General features: G+C 43.9%; 2 protein-coding genes across 2 annotated transcripts in view; one reads left to right on the top strand and one right to left on the bottom strand.

Annotated features, from left to right (window-relative positions):
* The window catches only part of LOC143768016 (uncharacterized), a 192,790-nt gene that overhangs the window by 130,836 nt on the left and 39,233 nt on the right, over positions 1-22,721 (top strand). The gene's annotated exons all lie outside the window — the stretch shown is intronic.
* LOC143768011 (uncharacterized) overlaps positions 1-22,721 on the bottom strand; it is a 31,011-nt gene that overhangs the window by 4,042 nt on the left and 4,248 nt on the right. Inside the window, exons 2-6 of the mRNA XM_077256633.1 lie at positions 21,338-21,487; positions 21,029-21,208; positions 20,822-20,945; positions 20,653-20,747; positions 20,369-20,456 (exon numbers count right to left, since the gene is read on the bottom strand). Coding sequence (XP_077112748.1) covers positions 20,369-20,456; positions 20,653-20,747; positions 20,822-20,945; positions 21,029-21,208; positions 21,338-21,409 — 559 coding nt within the window. The 5' untranslated portion in view covers positions 21,410-21,487. The remainder of the gene's footprint in view (positions 1-20,368; positions 20,457-20,652; positions 20,748-20,821; positions 20,946-21,028; positions 21,209-21,337; positions 21,488-22,721) is intronic.

Below are 22,721 nucleotides of genomic sequence, written 5' to 3'. Positions count from 1 at the left end.
CATTGAACTTTTTTTGTGACGACGGGGGCTAAAGTTATGGTTAGGGTTGGGGCTAAAGTTAGGGTTAGAGTTGGGATTAGGGTTAGGGTTTGGATTAGGGTTGGGATTAGTGTTACGTTTGGGATTAGGGTTGGGATTAGGGTTAGGGTTGGGATTAGGGTTAGGGGTGTGTTGGATTTAGGGTTTTGATTAGGGTTATGGTTAGGGTTGAGATTAGGGCTGTTTTGGGGTTAGGGTTGTGATTATCGTTAGGGTTGTGATTAGGATTATGGATCGGGTTGAGATTAGGGTTAGGGGTGTGTTGGAGTTAGGGTTGGAGTTATAATTTGGGGGTTTCCACTGTTTAGGTACATCAGGGGGTCTCCAAACACGACAGCCAATTTTGCGCTAAAAAAGTCAAATGGTACTCCCTCCCTTCTGAGCTCTGCCGTGCGCCCAAACAGTGGTTTACCCCCACATATGGGGCATCAGCGTACTCGGGATAAATTGGACAACAACTTTTGGGGTCCAATTTCTCCTGTTACCCTTGTGAAAATAAAAACTTGGGGGCTAAAAATCTTTTTTGTTGGAAAAAAAAATATTTTTTTATTTTCACTACTCTGCATTATAAACTTCTGTGAAGCACTTGAGCTTTCAAAGTTCTCACCACATATCTAGATAAGTTCCTTAGGGGGTCTAGTTTCCAAAATTTGGTCACTTGTGGGGGTTTCTACTGTTTAGGTACATCAGGGGCTCTGCAAACGCAACATAACACCCACAGACAATTCTATCAAAGTCTGAATTCCAAAATGGCGCTCCTTCTCTTCCGAGCTCTGCCGTGTGCCAAAACAGTGGTTTACCCCCACATATGGGGTACCAGAATACTCAGGACAAATTGGAGAACAAATATTGGCATCCAATTTCTCTTGTTACTCTTGTGAAAATAAAAATTTGGAGGCTAAAAAAATCTTTTTTGTGGGAAAAAAAATATTTTTTATTTTCACTACTCTGCATTATAAACTTCTGTGAAGCACTTGGGCATTCAAAGTTCTCACCACATATCTAGATAAGTTCCTTGGGGGGTCTATTTTCCAAAATGGGGTCACTTGTTGGGGGTTTCTACTGTTTAGGTACATTAGGGGTCTGCAAACCCAACATAACGCCCGCAGACAATTCTATCAAAGTCTGCATTTCAAAATGGCGCTCCTTCCCTTCCAAGCTCTGCCGTGCGCCCAAACAGTGGTTTACCCCCACATATGGGGTACCAGCATACTCCGGACAAATTGGACAACAACTTTTGGGGTCCAATTTCTCTTGTTACCCTTGTGAAAATAAAAACTTGGGGGCTAAAAAATCTTTATTGTTAAAAAATATATATTTTTTATTTTCACGACTCTGCATTATAAACCTCTGTGATGCACTTGGGCATTCAAAGTTCTCACTACACATCTAGATAAGTTCCATGGGGGGTCTAGTTTCCAAAATGGGGTCACTTTTGGGGGGTTTCTACTGTTTAGGCACATCAGGGGCTCTCCAAACGCGACATGGCGTCCGATCTCAATTCCAGTCAATTTTGCATTGAAAAGTCAAATGGCGCTCCTTTGCTTCCGAGCTCAGCCATGCGCCCAAACAGTGGTTTACCCCCACATATGGGGTGTCGGCGTACTCAAGACAAATTGTACAACAACTTCTGGGGTCCATTTTCTCCTGTTACCCTTGGTAAAATAAAAATTTGGAGGCAAAAAGATCATTTTTGTAGAAAAAATGCGATTTTTTTATTTTCACGGCTCTACGTTATAAACTTCTGTGAAGCACCTGGGGGTTTAAAGTGCTCACCACACATCTAGATAAGTTCCTTAAGGGGTCTAGTTTCCAAAATGGTATCACTTGTGGGGGGTTTCCACTGTTTAGGCACATCAGGGGCTCTCCAAACGCGACATGGCATCCGATCTCAATTCCAGCCAATTCTGCATTGAAAAAGTCAAACGGTGCTCCTTCACTTCCAAGCTCTGCGGTGCGCCCAAACAGCGGTTTACCTCCACATATGGGGTATCGACGTACTCAGGAAAAATTGCACAACAAAATTTGTGGTTAAATTTCTGTTTTTACACTTGTGAAAATTAAAAAAAATGGTTCTGAAGTAAAATGTTTGCAAAAAAAAGTTAAATGTTCATTTTTTTCTTCCACATTGTTTTAGTTCCTGTGAAGTACGTAAAGGGTTAATAAACTTCTTGAATGTGGTTTTGAGCAGCTTGAGGGGTGCAGTTTTTAGAATGGTGTCACACTTGGTTATTTTCTATCATATAGACCCCTCAAAATCACTTCAAAGGTGATGTGGTCCCTAAAAAAAACATGATGTTGTAAAAATGAGAAATTGCTGGTCAACTTTTAACCCTTATAACTCCCTAACAAAAAAAAAAAATTGTTTCCAAAATTGTGCTGATGTAAAGTAGACATGTGAGAAATGTTATTTATTAACTATTTTTTGTGACACATCTCTCTGATTTAAGGGCATCAAAATACAAAGTTTGAAAATTGCAAAATTTTAAAAATTTTCGCCATATTTCCATTTTTTTCATAAATAATTGCAAGTAATATCGAAGAAATGTTACCACTAACTTGAAGTACAACATGTCACGAAAAAACAACCTCAGAATCAGCGGGATCCGATAAAGCGTTCCAGAGTTATAACCTCTTAAAGTGACACTGGTCAGAATTGTAAAAATTGGCTCGGTCATTACAGTGGGGCAAAAAAGTATTTAGTCATTCAGCAATAGTGCAAGTTCCACCACTTAAAAAGATGAGAGGCGTCTGTAATTTACATCATAGTTAGACCTCAACTATGGGAGACAAACTGAGAAAAAAAAAATCCAGAAAATCACATTGTCTGTTTTTTTATCATTTTATTTGCATATTATGGTGGAAAATAAGTATTTGGTCAGAAACAAACAATCAAGATTTCTGGCTCTCACAGACCTGTAACTTCTTCTTTAAGAGTCTCCTCTTTCCTCCACTCATTACCTGTAGTAATGGCACCTGTGTAAACTTGTTATCAGTATAAAAAGACACCTGTGCACACCCTCAAACAGTCTGACTCCAAACTCCACTATGGTGAAGACCAAAGAGCTGTCAAAGGACACCAGAAACAAAATTGTAGCCCTGCACCAGGCTGGGAAGACTAAATCTGCAATAGCCAACCAGCTTGGAGTGAAGAAATCAACAGTGGGAGCAATAATTAGAAAATGGAAGACATTCAAGACCACTGATAATCTCCCTCGATCTGGGGCTCCACGCAAAATCCCACCCCGTGGGGTCAGAATGATCACAAGAACGGTGAGCAAAAATCCCAGAACCACGCGGGGGGACCTAGTGAATGAACTGCAGAGAGCTGGGACCAATGTAACAAGGCCTAACATAAGTAACACACTACGCCACCATGGACTCAGATCCTGCAGTGCCAGACGTGTCCCACTGCTTAAGCCAGTACATGTCCGGGCCCGTCTGAAGTTTGCTAGAGAGCATTTGGATGATCCAGAGGAGTTTTGGGAGAATGTCCTATGGTCTGATGAAACCAAACTGGAACTGTTTGGTAGAAACACAACTTGTCGTGTTTGGAGGAAAAAGAATACCGAGTTGCATCCATCCAACACCATACCTACTGTAAAGCATGGTGGTGGAAACATCATGCTTTGGGGCTGTTTCTCTGCAAAGGGGCCAGGACGACTGATCCGGGTACATGAAAGAATGAATGGGGCCATGTATCGTGATATTTTGAGTGCAAACCTCCTTCCATCAGCAAGGGCATTGAAGATGAAACGTGGCTGGGTCTTTCAACATGACAATGATCCAAAGCACACCGCCAGGGCAACGAAGGAGTGGCTTCGTAAGAAGCATTTCAAGGTCCTGGAGTGGCCTAGCCAGTCTCCAGATCTCAACCCTATAGAAAACCTTTGGAGGGAGTTGAAAGTCTGTGTTGCCAAGCGAAAAGCCAAAAACATCACTGCTCTAGAGGAGATCTGCATGGAGGAATGGGCCAACATACCAACAACAGTGTGTGGCAACCTTGTGAAGACTTACAGAAAATGTTTGACCTCTGTCATTGCCAACAAAGGATGTATTACAAAGTATTGAGATTAAATTTTGTTTCTGACCAAATACTTATTTTCCACCATAATATGCAAATAAAATGATAAAAAAACAGACTGTGATTTTCTGGATTTTTTTTTCTCAGTTTGTCTCCCATAGTTGAGGTCTACCTATGATGTAAATTACAGACGCCTCTCATCTTTTTAAGTGGTGGAACTTGCACTATTGCTGAATGACTAAATACTTTTTTGCCCCACTGTAAGTACCAAATTGGCTCTGTCACTAAGGGGTTAAGAATAAAGTGCAAAGTGCTATCAAACAAAAAAATGTGTAAACAAAGGAATATATCCAGAGTGTTACCTTCCAGGGTAGCCACGTCCTATATAGCGCACCACGACGCGCGTTTCGGACCTTTGTCCTTCGTCAGGGGGTGACTATTGTTTAAAATAAGATCTTTTTACATACACTGACCACCTATCACCGCGGCCTGGGCATATGCGGCGCATGCGCGGTTAGGAGGATCCGGAAGTCCAGGCGTCCACATCACGTGACCGGACGTACGGGGGTTGAGTACCCGACGTTACCTAGGACACGAGGACGCGGCACGCCGAGACTCCAGACCGCAAACGGCGCACGCGCACTACCAGGGGCGTGACCTAGGAGAGACAGAGGGAGTGTGTGCAAATCTAAAGAACGCCCCAGCATGGTAATGCATGGAGCAGAGCCGGATACACATACGGCAGAGCAAAAAACGAATTTTTGGAAGACCACTTTTAACACCTTTGCAATTGCATTATATAAATATAAAAAATTCTTGTATGTGTATTTACTCCATTCACTGATTTTTATGTGTATTTTCACGGTTATGATGATTTAATTTTTATATATTTTCGTGGTTGGCACTATTGGTGTTTATTATATTCTTCATTATTATTTGTACTATTATGATATATAGAATTAGTACAACTTATTTATTATTTTTACTAGTTGCTGTCTTATATTTATGATGTATTATTCATTATTTTTTTTTATTTTTTGTTAATCTTTATTTATATTATTTTTATTTTCATTATTTTTTATACCATTATATATACACATATAGAGGGACCTGCATTATATGGCTGCGGGTTGTCCATCTCTGCTATGCCGTATGTGTATCCGGCTCTGCTCCATGCATTACCATGCTGGGGCATTCTTTAGATTTGCACACACTCCCTCTGTCTCTCCTAGGTCACGCCCCTGGTAGTGCGCGTGCGCCGTTTGCGGTCTGGAGTCTCGGCGTGCCGCGTCCTCGTGTCCTAGGTAACGTCGGGTACTCAGCCCCCGTACGTCCGGTCACGTGATGCGGACGCCTGGACTTCCGGATCCTCCTAACCGCGCATGCGCCGCATATGCCCAGGCCGCGGTGATAGGTGGTCAGTGTATATAAAAAGATCTTATTTTAAACAATAGTCACCCCCTGACGAAGGACAAAGGTCCGAAACGCGCGTCGGGATGCGCTATATAGGACGTGGCTACCCTGGAAGGTAACACTCTGGATATATTCCTTTGTTTACACATTTTTTTGTTTGATAGCACTTTGCACTTTATTCTTAATCCTGATATACGATTGATCTAGGCACACTAAATTTGGTGTGGCACAAGGCACTTTGGCTTATATATAAAACGCATTTTTTGTGTATATAGGATTTTCTGATTTTTTGCACAGCTGCACTTTTTTACCTGCACTTTTTTGAGTCATATATCGTATGTAAACAGGGTTGTCATTACATGGTAGATCGGAGCATATATATATATATATATATATATATATATATATATATATATATACTGTATATAAAGTGGCTCCTAGTCATAGCATGCGCACGTAAGCTTGATTAATGTTTTTGCCAGTTTTATATAATAAAGGCATTTTATAATTGATTCCCTGTTTGGTGGTTCTCTGTGGATCTATTGTCTGGTTGTCTGGGCCGTTCTTCTTGCTGGGTAGTACTCACTCATTGTTTCACAGAGCAATGGTATTACGTTTTATAGTTATATACATACATACTGTATACACACACATTATATATATATATATATATATATATATATATATATATATATATATATATATATATATATATATATATATATATATATATATATATGTATATACACACTCACCGGCCACTTTATTAGGTACACCTGTCCAACTTCTTGTTAACACTTAATTTCTAATCAGCCAATCACATGGCGGCAACTCAGTGCATTTAGGCATGTAGACATGGTCAAGACAATCTCCTGCAGTTCAAACCGAGCGTCAGTATGGGGAAGAAAGGTGATTTGAGTGCCTTTGAACGTGGCATGGTTGTTGGTGCCAGAAGGGCTGGTCTGAGTATTTCAGAAACTGCTGATCTACTGGGATTTTCACGCACAACCATCTCTAGGGTTTACAGAGAATGGTCCGAAAAAGAAAAAAAATCCAGTGAGCGGCAGTTCTGTGGGCGGAAATGCCTTGTTGATGCCAGAGGTCAGAGGAGAATGGGCAGACTGGTTCGAGCTGATAGAAAGGCAACAGTGACTCAAATCGCCACCCGTTACAACCAAGGTAGGCCTAAGAGCATCTCTGAACGCACAGTGCATCGAACTTTGAGGCAGATGGACTACAGCAGCAGAAGACCACACCGGGTACCACTCCTTTCAGCTAAGAACAGGAAACTGAGGCTACAATTTGTACAAGCTCATCGAAATTGGACAGTAGAAGATTGGAAAAACGTTGCTTGGTCTGATGAGTCTCGATTTCTGCTGCGACATTCGGATGGTAGGGTCAGAATTTGGCGTAAACAACATGAAAGCATGGATCCATCCTGCCTTGTATGGAGCATCTTTGGGATGTGCAGCCGACAAATCTGCGGCAACTGTGTGATGCCATCATGTCAATATGGACCAAAATCTCTGAGGAATGCTTCCAGCACCTTGTTGAATCTATGCCACGAAGAATTGAGGCAGTTCTGAAGGCAAAAGGGGGTCCAACCCGTTACTAGCATGGTGTACCTAATAAAGTGGCCGGTGAGTGTATATATATATATATATATATATATATATATATATATATATATATATATATATATATATATATACACATATACACACACACACACACACACACACACACACACACACACACACACACACACACATATAATAGATAATATATATATGTATTTTATTGTTTTATATATTTTATTAGGGTAATTTGTAGTGGATCTGTGATTTTAATACTAGGAGTGAATAAATGTATATTACAGCCATCAGCCCCACACAGATTAGCGATATGTCATGGCACAGGTGTAATGTTTTATATGTATTTTATCACAATCCTTCTTGACGTTAGTCGGTTTTAACCCCTTAGTGACAGAGCCAATTTGGTACTTAATGACCAGGCCAATTTTTACAATTCTGACCACTGTCACTTTATGAGGATATAACTCTGGAACGCTTCAACGGATCCTGCTGATTCTGAGACTGTTTTTTCGTGACATATTGTACTTCATGTTAGTGGTAACATTCCTTCGATATTACTTGCGATTATTTATGAAAAAAACAGAAATATGGCAAAAAATTTTAAAATTTAGTAATTTTCAAACTTTGTATTTTTATCCCCTTAAGGCTACTTTCACACTAGTGTCGGTACGGGGCCGTCGCGCTGCATCGGCCCGACGTACCGACGCATATTGTGCAAGCGCCGCACAACGGGGGCAGGGGATGCTGTTTTTCCACGCATCCGCTGCCCCATTGTGAGGTGCGGGGAGGTGGGGGCGGAGTTCCGGCCGCGCATGCGCGGTCGGAAATGGCGGACCGTTGGCACAAAAAAAGTTACATGTAACGTTTTTTGCTGCCGGCGGTCCGCCACAACATGACGCAACCGTCGCACGACGGTTGCGACGTGTGTCAATACGTCACAATGCGTCGCTAATGTTAGTCTATGGGGAAAAAACGCATCCTGCAGACGACTTTGGTTTTTTCGCCAAAACGACGCATTGCGACGTATGCAAAAAAACGCTAGTGTGAAAGTAGCCTACATCAGAGAGATATGTCACAAAAAATAGTTAATAAATAACATTTCCCACATGTCTACTTTACATCAGCACAATTTTGGAAACAAAATTTTTTAGGGAGTTATAAGGGTTAAAAGTTGACCAGCAATTTCTCATTTTTACAACACCATTTTTTTTTTTTAGGGACCACATCCCAGGTGCTTCACATAAGTTTATAACGTAGAGCCGTGAAAATAAATCGCATTTTTTCTACAAAAATTATCTTTTTGCCCCCAAATTTTTATTTTCACAAGGGTAAGAGGAGACATTAGACCACAAATGTTGTTGTGCAATTTCTCCTGAGTACGTCGATACCCCATATGTGGGGGTAAACCACTGTTTGGGCGCACTGCAGAGCTTGGAAGAGAAGGAGTGCCGTTTTACTTTTTCAATGTAGAATTGGCTGGAATTGAGATCGGACACCATGTCGCGTTTGCAGAGCCCCTGATGTGCCTAAACAGTGGAAACCCCCCACAAGTGACCCCATTTTGGAAACTAGACCACTTAAGGAACTTATCTAGATGTGTGGTGAGCACTTTAAACCCCCAAGTGCTTCACAGAGGTTTATAAAGTTGAGCCGTGAAAATAAAAAATCCTTTTTTTTTCCTCAAAAATGATTTTTTAGCCTGCAATTTTTTATTTTCTCAAGGGTAACAGGAGACATTGGACCCCAAAATCTGTTCACCAGTTTGTCCTGAGTACGCTGATACCCCATATGTGGGTGGGGGCACTGTTTGGGCACCCATCGGGGCTCGGAAGGGAAGGAGCGCCGCTTGGAATGCAGACTTTGATGGGATGGTCTGCGGGCGTCATGTTGCATTTGCAGAGCTCCTGATGTACCTAAACAGTAGAAACCCCCACAAGTGACCCCATTTTGGAAACTAGACCCCCCAAAGAGCTTATCTAGATGTGTGATGAGCACTATGAACCCCCAACTGCTTCACAGAAGTTTATAATGTAGAGCCATGAAAATTTAAAAAAAATCATATTTTTTCTACAAAAATGATTTTTCACCCCCAAATTTTTGCTTTCACAAGGGTAACAGGAGAAATTGGACCCCAAAATTTATTGTGCAATTTATGCTGAGTAGGCTGATACCCCATATGTTGGGGTAAACTACTGTTTGGGCGCATGGCAGGGCTCGGAAGGGAAGGAGCGCCGTTTTGGAATGCAGACTTTGATAGAATGGTCTGCGGGCATTATGTTGCGTTTGCAGAGACCCTGATGTACCTAAACAGTAGAAACCTCCCACAAGAGACCCCATTTTGGAAACTAGAGCCCCCAAGGAACTTATCTAGATCTGTCCTGAACAGAAAACCAGATCACGGGTAAGTGAGTAGATTTATTACTCACACAGTTTTCTCTCTGGGAGGCTATCTAGGGTCAGTCTTTGGGGATTTCTAATGGGAAAATCCTCAGGTAATAGAAAGTATCTGTTATTTGTTGTCTCTTGTTTGCCTGTTTGTTTAAGTGCTGTTAGCAATTGTTTTCATTTCATTATGAGGTGCGATGATTTTTCATCATTTGTTTTGTCTCTGTCTATAATTTAACGATGTCAATGTTTGTTAATACTGTAAATATTGTAATAGAAGTGTCTTTATCCTGCTCTGCTATACTTGTTCTATGTTCTATGTTCTTTCCTTCTTTATTATTACTTTTTTTATTTTATTCAGCTTTTGTTAGCTAATTATATTAGTTCAGTATATTGGTGCCTTGTCAGTTGATAATTGATAACTAGTACTGATAGAGCTGTGCTGAATTGTTCTGATTATACTGTGGTCCTGATATATTGCTGAATCTGTGTTGTGGGGTGCTAAGCAGCGCTCATGATGTATGGAGACCAAATTATTATGTGTGCTTAGTGTATAAATAGCCTTCTCATTAAAAGCAGTGAGCAAGATAAATCTCTCCGGTTAGTTGCTACTCGGGAAAAAAAAAAAAAGCTTACAGGAAGGTCCCAGGTGGGAGTTTGTAGTGAAGTGGGGAAGATCACGTGAATACAATCTAGGTGAACATAAATGCTCATTTTTGTATGTTACCCGGTACTCAGATAGTCAATGAATTAGAGGATATAGTGAACCAAGAGATTCCACAGATAGATGTGATTTATGTTTTTGTCCATTAGCACTAGAGCATTTTTGATAAGATGTGGGGAGCGAGAAAGTCCACAAGTACTGTGTGTATGGATGTGATTGAAATGTCAGACAAATGCTTCCCATGTGTGTACCACATGCTGTGTGAAAAGTGTCTATGTTCAGTTCACCAGTATAGGCGCAGAGAGTACTCTTGTCATATAGTAACTCACCCTCACGGATTGATCAAAAGCTGGATAGATATATTAGACTCTCGATGGCAGGGGCGGACTGGGCCGGGTGGCAGGAATGCATTTGCCCCCCGGGCCGATGCAGGCTGCGGTGAGAGGGGGCAGCTCCTGGCACACAAGAAGAGGAGGAGGAGGCTGCGTTACTTCCATAGTAATCGCACGCAGCCTCCTCTTCTGTGTGCAGATCTGTCTCCGATGTCTGCTCAGCCAGGCCTGGAGGGGGAGGAGCTACAGCGTGCAGACTAGAGTGCAGCACAGGACGGCAGGACATAGACAAGATGAGAGGAAGCTGCTCTGTGTGCAAACTGTCCAGCACACGCCAGGTAACCTCTCCAGCTGCTCATCTCAACGCTTGCTGTGCGAAGTGGCAGGGGGAGGGGGGCATTTAACAAATTAAACATGGCAGGTCAGAGTATGTGTGTTTTCCTGAATGTGTGTGTTTTCCTGAATGTGTGTGTGTGTTTTCCTGAGTGGGTGTGTGTTTTCCTGAGTGGGTGTGTTTTCCTGAGTGGGTGTGTTTTCCTGAGTGTGTGGGTGTGTGTATGTATGTGTGTGTGTTTTCCTGAGTGTGTGGGTGGGGGTGTGTGCGTGAGTTTTTCTGTGTGTGTGTGCGCGCGTGTGCCCGCACGGCAGCAGTTAAAGCCGCAAGCCAATCAGAGGCTGACAGCTGACATCAGCGCGCATGTCGCCAGCGTATGACGTCAATGTTATTCGCTGGCGAGTCCGCGCTGAAATACAAGGGATGGACGTCAGCGCAGGAACCATGGTCAGGTAAGGAGAAAGGTGTTTTCTTATTTTTTATTGAATGCGGCAAGTCCGGGGCAGAATGGAGACTCATGGCAGGAATGGAAACAACACAGGGGACAGGAATGGAGACACGGGGGCAGGAATGGAGACAACACAGGGGGCAGGAATGGAAACAACACAGGGGGCAGGAATGGAAACAACACAGGGGGCAGGAATGGAAACAACACAGGGGGCAGGAATGGAAACAACACAGGGGGCAGGAATGGAAACACAGGGAACAGGAATGGAGACATGGGGCAGGAATGGAAACAACACAGGGGACAGGAATGGAGACAACACAGGGGGCAGGAATGGAAACAACACAGGGGGCAGGAATGGAAACAACACAGGGGCAGGAATGGAAACAACACAGGGGGCAGGAATGGAAACAACACAGGGGGCAGGAATGGAAACAACACAGGGGGCAGGAATGGAAACAACACAGGGGGCAGGAATGGAAACAACACAGGGGGCAGGAATGGAAACACAGGGAACAGGAATGGAGACATGGGGCAGGAATGGAAACAACACAGGGGACAGGAATGGAGACAACACAGGGGGCAGGAATGGAAACAACACAGGGGGCAGGAATGGAAACAACACAGGGGCAGGAATGGAAACAACACAGGGGGCAGGAATGGAAACAACACAGGGGGCAGGAATGGAAACAACACAGGGGGCAGGAATGGAAACAACACAGGGGGCAGGAATGGAAACAACACAGGGGGCAGGAATGGAAACAACACAGGGGGCAGGAATGGAAACAACACAGGGGGCAGGAATGGAAACAACACAGGGGGCAGGAATGGAAACAACACAGGGGGCAGGAATGGAAACAACACAGGGGGCAGGAATGGAAACAACACAGGGGGCAGGAATGGAAACAACACAGGGGGCAGGAATGGAAACAACACAGGGGGCAGGAATGGAAACAACACAGGGGGCAGGAATGGAAACAACACAGGGGGCAGGAATGGAAACACAGGGAACATGAATGGAGACACAGGGGCAGGAATGGAGACACAGGGGCAGGAATGGAAACAACACAGGGGACAGGAATGGAAACAACATGGGGCAGGAATGGAAACAACACAGGGGGCAGGAATGGAAACAACACAAGGGGCAGGAATGGAAACAACACAGGGGGCAGGAATGGAAACAACACGGGGCAGGAATAGAAACAACACGGGGCAGGAATGGAAACAACACGGGGCAGGATGGAGACACGGGGCATGGGAGACATGAGGGCACGATGGAGACAAATAGGGCAGGAATATGGAGACAGATGGGCAGGATGGAGGCAGATGGGGCAGGATCATGGTGAAGGATGGAGACACATGGTGCAGGATCATGGGGCAGGATGGATACGATGGAGACAGATGGGGTGGTAAGATGGGACAGATGGGGCAGGATTATGGGACAGAGGGGGCAGGATCATGGGACAGATGGGGCAAGATGCGGAGATCATATGGGGGCAGAATGGATCCTAATGAGGGCAGAATGGGAGAACATAAGGCTGGAGCCAGGAATGAGATACACGGGGCCAGGATGGGGAATATTATTACCATAGGGGCTAATTAAGGGATATTATTACTGCAGTGATGTATTTATTTTATTTTTGAGGATACTGTTTTAAATGAGGGGGCGGTCCTGTTAATGTGCAGAGCGACATTATGTCGCCCTTTTTTCTTCATCTGGTGCAGTGTAAAAGTTAGGAAAAAATTAAGTAATGTGTTGTGCAAGCGGATAACTGTGCTATTTCCTGCAGAGACCCATCCTGGCTGTAAGATGTGATGGCGGTCTGTGCTGGTTGAGGATGAAAAGCGAAGCTGAAGGACTTCACCTAGAGACGTCACTGGTGAGTCAGTGTGTTACCTGTACACTGACACTATACACTATATACAGAGTTCCTGTGTACAATATCACCAGTGATCACTGTATTACATTTACACTGACACTATATACAGAGCCCCTGTGTATATTGTCACTGGTGATCCCTGTATTACCTGCACACTGACACTGTATACAGAGCTCTTGTGTATAATGTCACCTGTGATCACTGTATTACCTGTACACAGACACTGCATACTAAGTACAGATCTCCTGTGCATAGTGGCACTTTTGGTGATAGTATTGTGTTGTTTTTTTTATTAATGATCAGTATTGTAGTATTCAGTCACTATGTGGTGGTAATATGTGGTCCGGTCATGGTGTTGCAGTATTTGTCTCTTGTATGTGCTATTATTCGGTAACTGTGGTGGTAATATGTGGACTGGTCATGGTGTGGCGGTATTTGTTCCCTGTATGTGGTATTATTGGTCACATGTGGTGGTAATATGTGATCTTGATATGGTGCGATGGTGTTTGTCCCTTGTATGTGATATTAGTCAGTCACTGTGGTGGTAATATGTGATCTGGACATGGTGTGGCAGTATTTGTTCCTTGTATGTGGTATTATAGGTCACTATGTGGTGGTAATATGTGGTCTGGTCATGTTGTGTTGGTATTTGTTCCTTGTATGTGGTATTATTGGTCACCATGTGGTGGTAATATGTGGTCTGGACATGGTGCGGTTGTATTTGTCCCTTGTATGTGATATTGTTGGGTCACTGTGGGGGTAATATGGTGTCTGGTCATGGTACGGTGGTATTTGTCCCTTTGGATGTGACATTATTGTTCTTTTAAAAAAATTGAAAAATAAATAAAAATATGCCTAAACAGTATTGCATATTTTAACAAATGTTTAATAGGTTACAATAGAGTAGGGCCCGGCCAAATCAGTCTACCTTGTCGTGGTGGCAGATTAGAAAAATCTTTTGGCCAAAAGAAAAGCTGCTGGCTGTATGTGTGATCTGGTGATGGGAACTGTAAGGCTGTGTGCACAGAATGCGGATTTAGTGCGGATCCACTGAGTTTTTTTCCACGCAGAAACGCTGCAGATCTGCACTGTGATTTACAGTACAATATAAATCAATGTAAAAAAAAAAAAAGCTGTGCAGATGGTGCGGAAAAATCAGTGCGGAATTGCTGTGGATTTCAAAGAAGTGCATGTCACTTCTTTTGTGCGGATCTACAGCGTTTCTGCACCCCTCCATGATAGAAATCCACATTGGGAAAAACTGCAGAAAATCCGCACAAAATCCGCACAAAATCCGCATCAATTCCACACAAAAACCGCACTAAATCCGCATTTGCCGCGACTGCGGATTCTGCTAGGAGATGCGGATTTTGTGCAGAAAATTCTGCACCTCTTTTCTTACGTGTGCACATAGCCTTAATGTGTGATTGGTGAGAAGTGGAGTTTTTCCAAGAGAGAGTGGTGGGACTGTGGACAGTTCGAGGGGTGGAGGCGAGGCTGGGGTTGGAGCCTGGGCAGAGTCTCAATGGGCCCCGAAAATTTGGCCAGTATGGGGCCCCAAATTCCTAGTGGCAGCCCTGTTTGAAGGTTCTGTATGGTGATGTTAAGGAGGTACTCTATGGTGGTGTTATGGAGGTTTTGTATGGTGCCGTTATGGAGGTACTGTAAGGGCAGCGAACAGTGGGAATGGTGAGCAGTGATCCACATATGAGCAGAAGATTACATGGCTTGACAAGGGGAGAGGAGGGAAGGGAGTATTGGCCAAAGTGTTTTACTGCTAGCGCATTTCAAGGACTGTGGTGGGTGTGTGTCATTATACAGTGGGGCTGTGCATGTGTCATTGGTGCATTCACTCTGTCATTCTATGTGACTGCAGACTTGTGAATCCTCACATTGCTTGCAGGGCTGTGCTTATTCAGCGGGTGTGTGACTGCAAGTTTGTGATTTGCATACATGCGGTCACATGCTGACTAGACTTGCATGGCCTACTGCAACTGTATTGAACAAGGCCAGAAACAGTCTGGTTGGAATGTGGCCGGGACATATATATATATATATATATATATACACACTCACCGGCCACTTTATTAGGTACACCATGCTAGTAACGGGTTGGACCCCCTTTTGCCTTCAGAACTGCCTCAATTCTTCGTGGCATAGATTCAACAAGGTGCTGGAAGCATTCCTCAGAGATTTTGGTCCATATTGACATGATGGCATCACACAGTTGCCGCAGATTTGTCGGCTGCACATCCCAAAGATGCTCCATACAAGGCAGGATGGATCCATGCTTTCATGTTGTTTACGCCAAATTCTGACCCTACCATCCGAATGTCGCAGCAGAAATCGAGACTCATCAGACCAAGCAACGTTTTTCCAATCTTCTACTGTCCAATTTTGATGAGCTTGTACAAATTGTAGCCTCAGTTTCCTGTTCTTAGCTGAAAGGAGTGGTACCCGGTGTGGTCTTCTGCTGCTGTAGCCCATCTGCCTCAAAGTTCGACGCACTGTGCATTCAGAGATGCTCTTAGGCCTACCTTGGTTGTAATGGGTGGCGATTTGAGTCACTGTTGCCTTTCTATCAGCTCGAACCAGTCTGCCCATTCTCCTCTGACCTCTGGCATCAACAAGGCATTTCCGCCCACAGAACTGCCGCTCACTGGATTTTTTTTCTTTTTCGGACCATTCTCTGTAAACCCTAGAGATGGTTGTGCGTGAAAATCCCAGTAGATCAGCAGTTTCTGAAATACTCAGACCAGCCCTTCTGGCACCAACAACCATGCCACGTTCAAAGGCACTCAAATCACCTTTCTTCCCCATACCGATGCTCGGTTTGAACTGCAGGAGATTGTCTTGACCATGTCTACATGCCTAAATGCACTGAGTTGCCGCCATGTGATTGGCTGATTAGAAATTAAGTGTTAACAAGAAGTTGGACAGGTGTACCTAATAAAGTGGCCAGTGAGTGTATGTATGTGTATGTGTGTGTATATATATATATATATATATATATATATATATATATATATATATATATATATATATATATATATATATACACAGTGCGCACAATATGAGGATTCACACATAGTGACTGTAGATATGTAGCATGAGATCCGACAACTCCTTTAACCCCTTCCCGACCTTTGACGCAGCGTATGCGTCATGAAAACCTGTGCCAATCCGACCTGTGACGCAGCATATGCGTCATGGTCGGATCGCGCTCCTGCAGACCGGGTGAAAGGGTTAACTCCAATTTCACCCGATCTGCAGGGACAGGGGGAGTGGTACTACAGCCCGGGGGGGGTGGCTTCGCCCCCCCGTGGCTACGATCGCTCGGATTGGCTGTTGAAAGTAAAACAGCCAACCAGAGCAATCTGTAATATTTCACCTATGAAAATTGGTGAAATATTACAATCCAGCCATGACCGATGCTGCAATAGCATCGGCCATGGCTGGAGACCCCGATCTGGCCCCCCCACCGACTGACGACGGCGATCTGCAGCCGCCGTTAGTGTTCCCTACCCCTCCATCCTGTCCTAAGCGCCTTCCTCTCCCCTCCGACCCTCCCCCGTCCTCCCCCCCCGCTGTCCGATTGCACCCCCCCATACTTACCTAGTCCCGGTGTCCCTCCAGTTGTCCTCAGTTTTCTCGCATGGGCGCCGCCATCTTGGAAAATGGCAGGCGCATGCTCAGTGAGCCCGCCGAATCTGCCGGCCGGCAGATTCGTTCCCTGTACATTTTGATCGCTGTGATAGAACCTATCACAGCGATCAAAATAAAAAAAATAGTAAATAAACCACCCCCTTTATTACCCCCATAGGTAGGGTCAATAATAAAATGCAGAAAATATATTTATTTTTGACTTAGGGCTAGGGCTGCACTTAGGGCTAGGGCTGCACTTAGGGCTAGGGCTGCACTTAGGGCTAGAATTAGGGTTAGGGTTAGAATTAGGGTTAGTGTTGCAATTAGGGTTACAGTTAGGGTTAGAATTATGGCTAGGGTTGGAAATAGGGTTAGAATTAGGCTATGTGCACACGGTGCAGATTTGGCTGCGGATCCGCAGCGGATTGGTCACTGCGGATTCATAGCAGTTTTCCATCACGTTTACAGTACCACGTAAACCTATGGAAAACCAAATCTGCTGTGCCCATGGTGCGGAAAATACAGATCGGAAAGGCTGCGTTGTATTTTCCGTAGCATGTCAATTCTTTGTGCGGATTCCGCAGCGTTTTACACCTGCTCCATAATATGAATCCGCAGGGGAAATCCACACAAAAAACACTGGAAATCCACAACATGGGCACATAGCCTTAGGGTTAGGGTTGGAATTAGGTTAAGACTAGGGTTAGGGGTGTGTTGGGGTTAGGGTTGGGATTAGGGGTGGGTTGGGGTTAGTGTTGGAGTTAGAATTGAGGGGTTTCCACTGTTTAGGCACATCAGGGGGTCTCTAAACACGACATGGCGCCACCATTGATTCTAGCCAATCTTGCGTTGAAAAAGTCAAATGGTGCTCTCTCCCTTCCGAGCCCCGACGTGTGCCCAAACAGTGGTTTACCCCCACATATGGGGTAACAGCGTACTCAGGAGAAACTGGTCAACAACTTTTGGGGTCCAATTTCTCCTGTAACCCTTGGGAAAATAAAAAATTGCGGGCAAAAAAAATTATTTTTGAGGAAAGAAAAATGATTTCTTATTTTCACAGCTCTGCGTTCTAAACTAGTTTCCAAAATGGGGTCACTTGTGGGGGAGCTCCAATGTTTAGGCACACAGGGGCTCTCCAAACACGACATGGTGTCCGCTAATGATTGGAGCCAATTTTCCATTCAAAAAGATAAATGGCGTGCCTTCCCTTCCGAGCCCTGCCGTGCACCCAAACAGCGTACTCAGGACAAACTAGACAACAATGTTTGGGGTCCAATTTCTCCTGTTACCCTTGGGAAAATAAAAAATTCCGGGCTTAAAAACTATTTTTGAGGAAAGAAAAAATATTTTTTATTTTCACGGCTCTGCGTTATAAACTTCTGTGAAGCACCTGGGGGTTTAAAGTGCTCACTATGCTTCTAGATAAGTTCCTTGGGGGGTCTAGTTTCCAAAATGGGGTCACTTGTGGGGGAGCTCCAATGTTTAGGCACACAGGGGCTCTCCAAACGCGACATGGTGTCCGCTAAAGATTGGAGCCAATTTTTCATTCAAAAAGTCAAATGGCGCTCCTTCCCTTCCGAGCCCTGCCGTGCGCCCAAACAGTGGTTTACCTCCACATATGAGGTACCAGCGTACTCAGGACAAATTGGACAACAACTTTCGTGGTCCAGTTTCTCCTTTTACCCTTGGGAAAATAAAAAAATTGTTGCTAAAAGATCACTTTTGTGACTAAAAAGTTAAAATGTTCATTTTTTCCTTCCATGTTGCTTCTCTGCCGTGAAACACCTGAAGGGTTAATAAACTTCTTGAATGTGGTTTTGAGCACCTTGAGGGGTGCAGTTTTTAGAATGGTGTCACTTTTGGGTATTTTCAGCCATATAGAACCCTCAAACTGACTTTAAATGTGAGGTGGTCCCTAAAAAAAATGGTTTTGTAAATTTTGTTGTAAAAATGAGAAATCGCTGGTCAAATTTGAACCCTTATAACTTCCTAGCAAAAAAAATTTTGTTTCCAAAATTGTGCTGATGTAAAGTAGACATGTGAGAAATTTTATTTATTAACTATTTTGTGTCACATAACTCTCTGGTTTAACAGAATAAAAATTCAAAATGTAAAAATTGAGAGATTTTCAAGATTTTCGCCAAATTTCCGTTTTTTTTCACAAATAAACGTAGAAATTATCGACCTAAATTTACTACTAACATGAAGCCCAATATGTCACGAAAAAACATTCTCAGAATCGCTAGGATCCGTTGAAGTGTTCCTGGGTTATTACCTCATAAAGGGACACTAAAGGTCATTAAAGGGAACCTGTCACCACGTTTTTGGAAGATGGGATAAAAATAGCGTTAAATAGGGGCAGAGGTGGGCGTTACATTAGTGTGTGTGTTATGCGTTTATTACCCACCTAAGTTGCCGAAATAACTTTGCAAAGTCTCCGTTTTCGCCTGTCAATCAGGCTGGTCAGGTCGCATGGGCGTGGTGTCTTCCCCCAGATTTTGCGTAGTTTTCCGTTGGTGGCGTAGTGGTGTGCGCATGCCCAAGGTCCCGAATCATCTTCCAGGGGATTTAAAATAGCGCGGTGTTCGTTATTGCATTGGTGATCGGTGGGCGCGGCCATCTTCCTTTGGCCGCGCGTGCGCAGAAGCGGCGCTCTGCTGGCCGCGGCTTCAGGAAAATGGCCGCCGCGATATCCATCTGCGCACGCGCGGCATCGCGGCGGCCATTTTCCTGAAGCCGCGGCCAGCAGAGCGCCGCTTCTGCGCACGCGCGGCCAAAGCAAGATGGCTGCGCCCACCGACCACCAATGGAATAACGGACATCGCTGCTATTTTCACACCCCTGTGCAGGATTCGGGACCTTGGACATGCGCACACCACTACGGCACCAACGGAAAACTACGCAAGATCTGGGGGAAGACACCACGCCCATCTGACCTGACCAGCCTGATTGACAGGCGAAAACGACTACTTTGGTAACGTATTTCGGCAGCATAGGTGGGGAATCGGGGTCCACAAAATACACTGTTGTAATGCACAGCTCAGGCCCTATTTAACAGTATTTTTATCTCATATCCGAAAAAACGGGGTGACAGGTTCCCTTTAATGTTGTTGATTATAAAAGTGAAGTTTAACCAAAAAGACTGGACCTGGTCTTGTAGGGACCATATGAGCACATCCAGCAGCACAGAAGGGAGAGAAGGGAGATTCATCCAATAAGATATCAGGGATCTAGGAAGCCAACAGCATCATTACCCTCCACTTTCTCTTACAGGACCGTCATAATATTTTCTTCAAGTGATTTTCTAACTTGTCAGCACATTCTACGTACGCTGTAATTTGGCTTTGTAGTTTACAGACCTGGGCAGGTAACGGTCAGTGTCTCCTAATCTCAGGGGGTACGTGGATCCTCCAGGCTATACGTTCTATGGAAAAGGGCTTTTAATGCCCAAAGTCATTTGAACAGTTTTGGATGGAGGAGAATGTTGTGGTCTAGAGGCAAAATGCTGATCACATGATTGTGATAAGGCCAGACTACACCACTGATAAAGCAGCCACAGCCGATGACTGAAAAGAATCTGTGACTTCTCTGTATTTAGTGGTCACTACTCACCTGGGTAGTCGTATGTAGGAATCTCCTTACACGGCTCATCACCCATCACATATCTCTCTGTAGTATTAATATGGGTCAGATCTTCACCCTGAAACAAACATTGTATGTCACAGACAGATGGAGAAGTCACATCTATGATCAGCTCTAATCCTGCCATCTCCACCGTTCTCATTACACAAGTATAAAACATATAATACAGGGGGATAAAACAAGACTGAACACAAGACCTTCACAGCCACCTACACATCATAGGGGAGATCTCATGACACCTTCTCTCCATCTACCTGATGATCCTGAGGAGCATTGGGATCTTCTTGTTTACTGTCCTGTGGAAGAGGACGGGGACATCTCTCTGGTGTTGTCCTCTTATTGGATAGAACTAGATAAAACACATACTGGGAACTAATTCATACAGATATTTATAGGTTGTTTGTATTTAGTCCTGTCTATTACCTGGTGATGTGAGGGCCCGGGGACCCTCCATTCTGACGTCCTTGTACAGATCTCTGTGTTCTTCTAAATACTCCCACTCCTCCATGGAGAAATAGACAGCGAAATCCTGACACCTTATAGGAACCTGACACATACAATAATACCGTCATCCCTCCGATCCCTTCATAGCGTTACTGTATAATGTCCCAGCATTCCCAGCAGTGTCACCTCTCCAGTCAGCAGCTCAATCATCTTGTACATGAGTTCTAGGATCTTCTTGTCATTGATGTCCTCATGTATCAGGGGGTGAGGTGGAAGCCCCATGATTGGGCTCAGGGGTCTTCCCCATCCCTCAGACACAGGGTCCTGACAGCGTTCACTAGAGGTCTTCTTCACCACTGTGTAATGCTGGTAATGGAGAGACACATTAATAAATCTCACTACAGACATTTCCAGAGTCCTCACCTCTCCAGTTCTCTCCATCTGTTATTCCCATAGATAAGAATGATGTAATGTGATGTAATCAGAATCTCTCACCTCTCCAGTAAGACGGAAGAGGATCTCTAGGGTGAGGTGTAATATCCTCTCCGCCATCTTGTCTCTGTCCATATTCTTCCTTGATGAGGAAATCAGGAAAATTCTCTTCTATCGAACATCTTCACTGAGAGGATCCGATATTGTAGAGACCTGAATGAGAAGAAGATGAGCCGATGTAACATCATAAAAATCCTGTAATAATACAATTACTGGCGATAATAATGTGAAACATATCAGGAGATAGAATGTGTAGATGTTGTATTCTCTAGTCTTGTATGGACTGGAACATAAGTTGAATAACATTTTCTCCATGCTCCCGATCACTGGCTGTGTTACTCACTGCTTCGGCGACTGATTGGCTGTAGAATATCAAAATATGAAGGGTTAAACTGCACCCTGAAAAAATTTCCAAGTCTATTAAGACAAAGAGGCGCACGTCATAACCAGGGAGTCCATCCCAGAGTACATTCCATCATAAGTCAAATGACAGCGCCTCAAACAATGGTGAAAAGCAAGTCTTACATTTTATTCTGCCTCCTGTGGCATACACAGGAGGCAGAATAAAATGTAAGAGACTGGCGGGGACCCAAGCAGCAATGGTATTTTTGTTTTTTTGCAGTATTTAGTTTTTGTCTTTACATCTACTAATAAACCCTATATACAGTTAGGTCCATATATATTTGGACAGAGACAACATTTTTCTCATTTTGGTTATAGACGTTACCACAATTTAATTTTAAACAAAACAATTCAGATGCAGTTGAAGTTCAGACTTTTAGCTTTCATTTGAGGGTATCCATATTAAAATTGGATGAAGAGTTTAGGAGTTTCAGCTCCTTAACCTGTGCCACCCTGTTTTTTAAAGGGACCAAAAGTAATTGGACAATTGACTCCAAGGCTATTTCATGGACAGGTGTGGGCAATCCCTTCATTATGTCATTCTCAACTAAGCAGATAAAAGGCCTGGAGTTGATTTGAGGTGTGGTGCTTGCATTTGGAAGGTTTTCCTATGAAGTAAACATGCGGTCAAAAGTGCTCTCCATGAAGGTGAATCAAGCCATTCTTAAGCTGTGAAAACAGAAAAAACCCATCCGAGAAATTGCTACAATATTAGGAGTGGCAAAATGTACAGTTTGGTACATCCTGAGAAAGAAAGAAAGCACTGGTGAACTCATCACTGCAAAAAGACCTGGGCGCCCACGGAAGACAACAGTGGTGGGTGATCGCAGAATCGTCTCCATGGTGAAGAGAAACCCCTTCACAACAGCCAACCAAGTGAACAACACTCTCCAGGAGGTCGGCGTATCAATATCCAAATCTACCATAAAGAGAAGACTGCATGAAAGTAACTACAGAGGGTTCACTGCACGGTGCAGCCACTCAT

The sequence above is a fragment of the Ranitomeya variabilis genome, chromosome 4, assembly GCF_051348905.1.
Source record: "Ranitomeya variabilis isolate aRanVar5 chromosome 4, aRanVar5.hap1, whole genome shotgun sequence".
Classification (NCBI taxonomy): Eukaryota; Metazoa; Chordata; class Amphibia; order Anura; family Dendrobatidae; genus Ranitomeya; species Ranitomeya variabilis.
The sequence above is the reverse complement of the archived record's forward strand: the minus strand, read 5'-3'. Positions and strand labels throughout refer to the sequence as shown.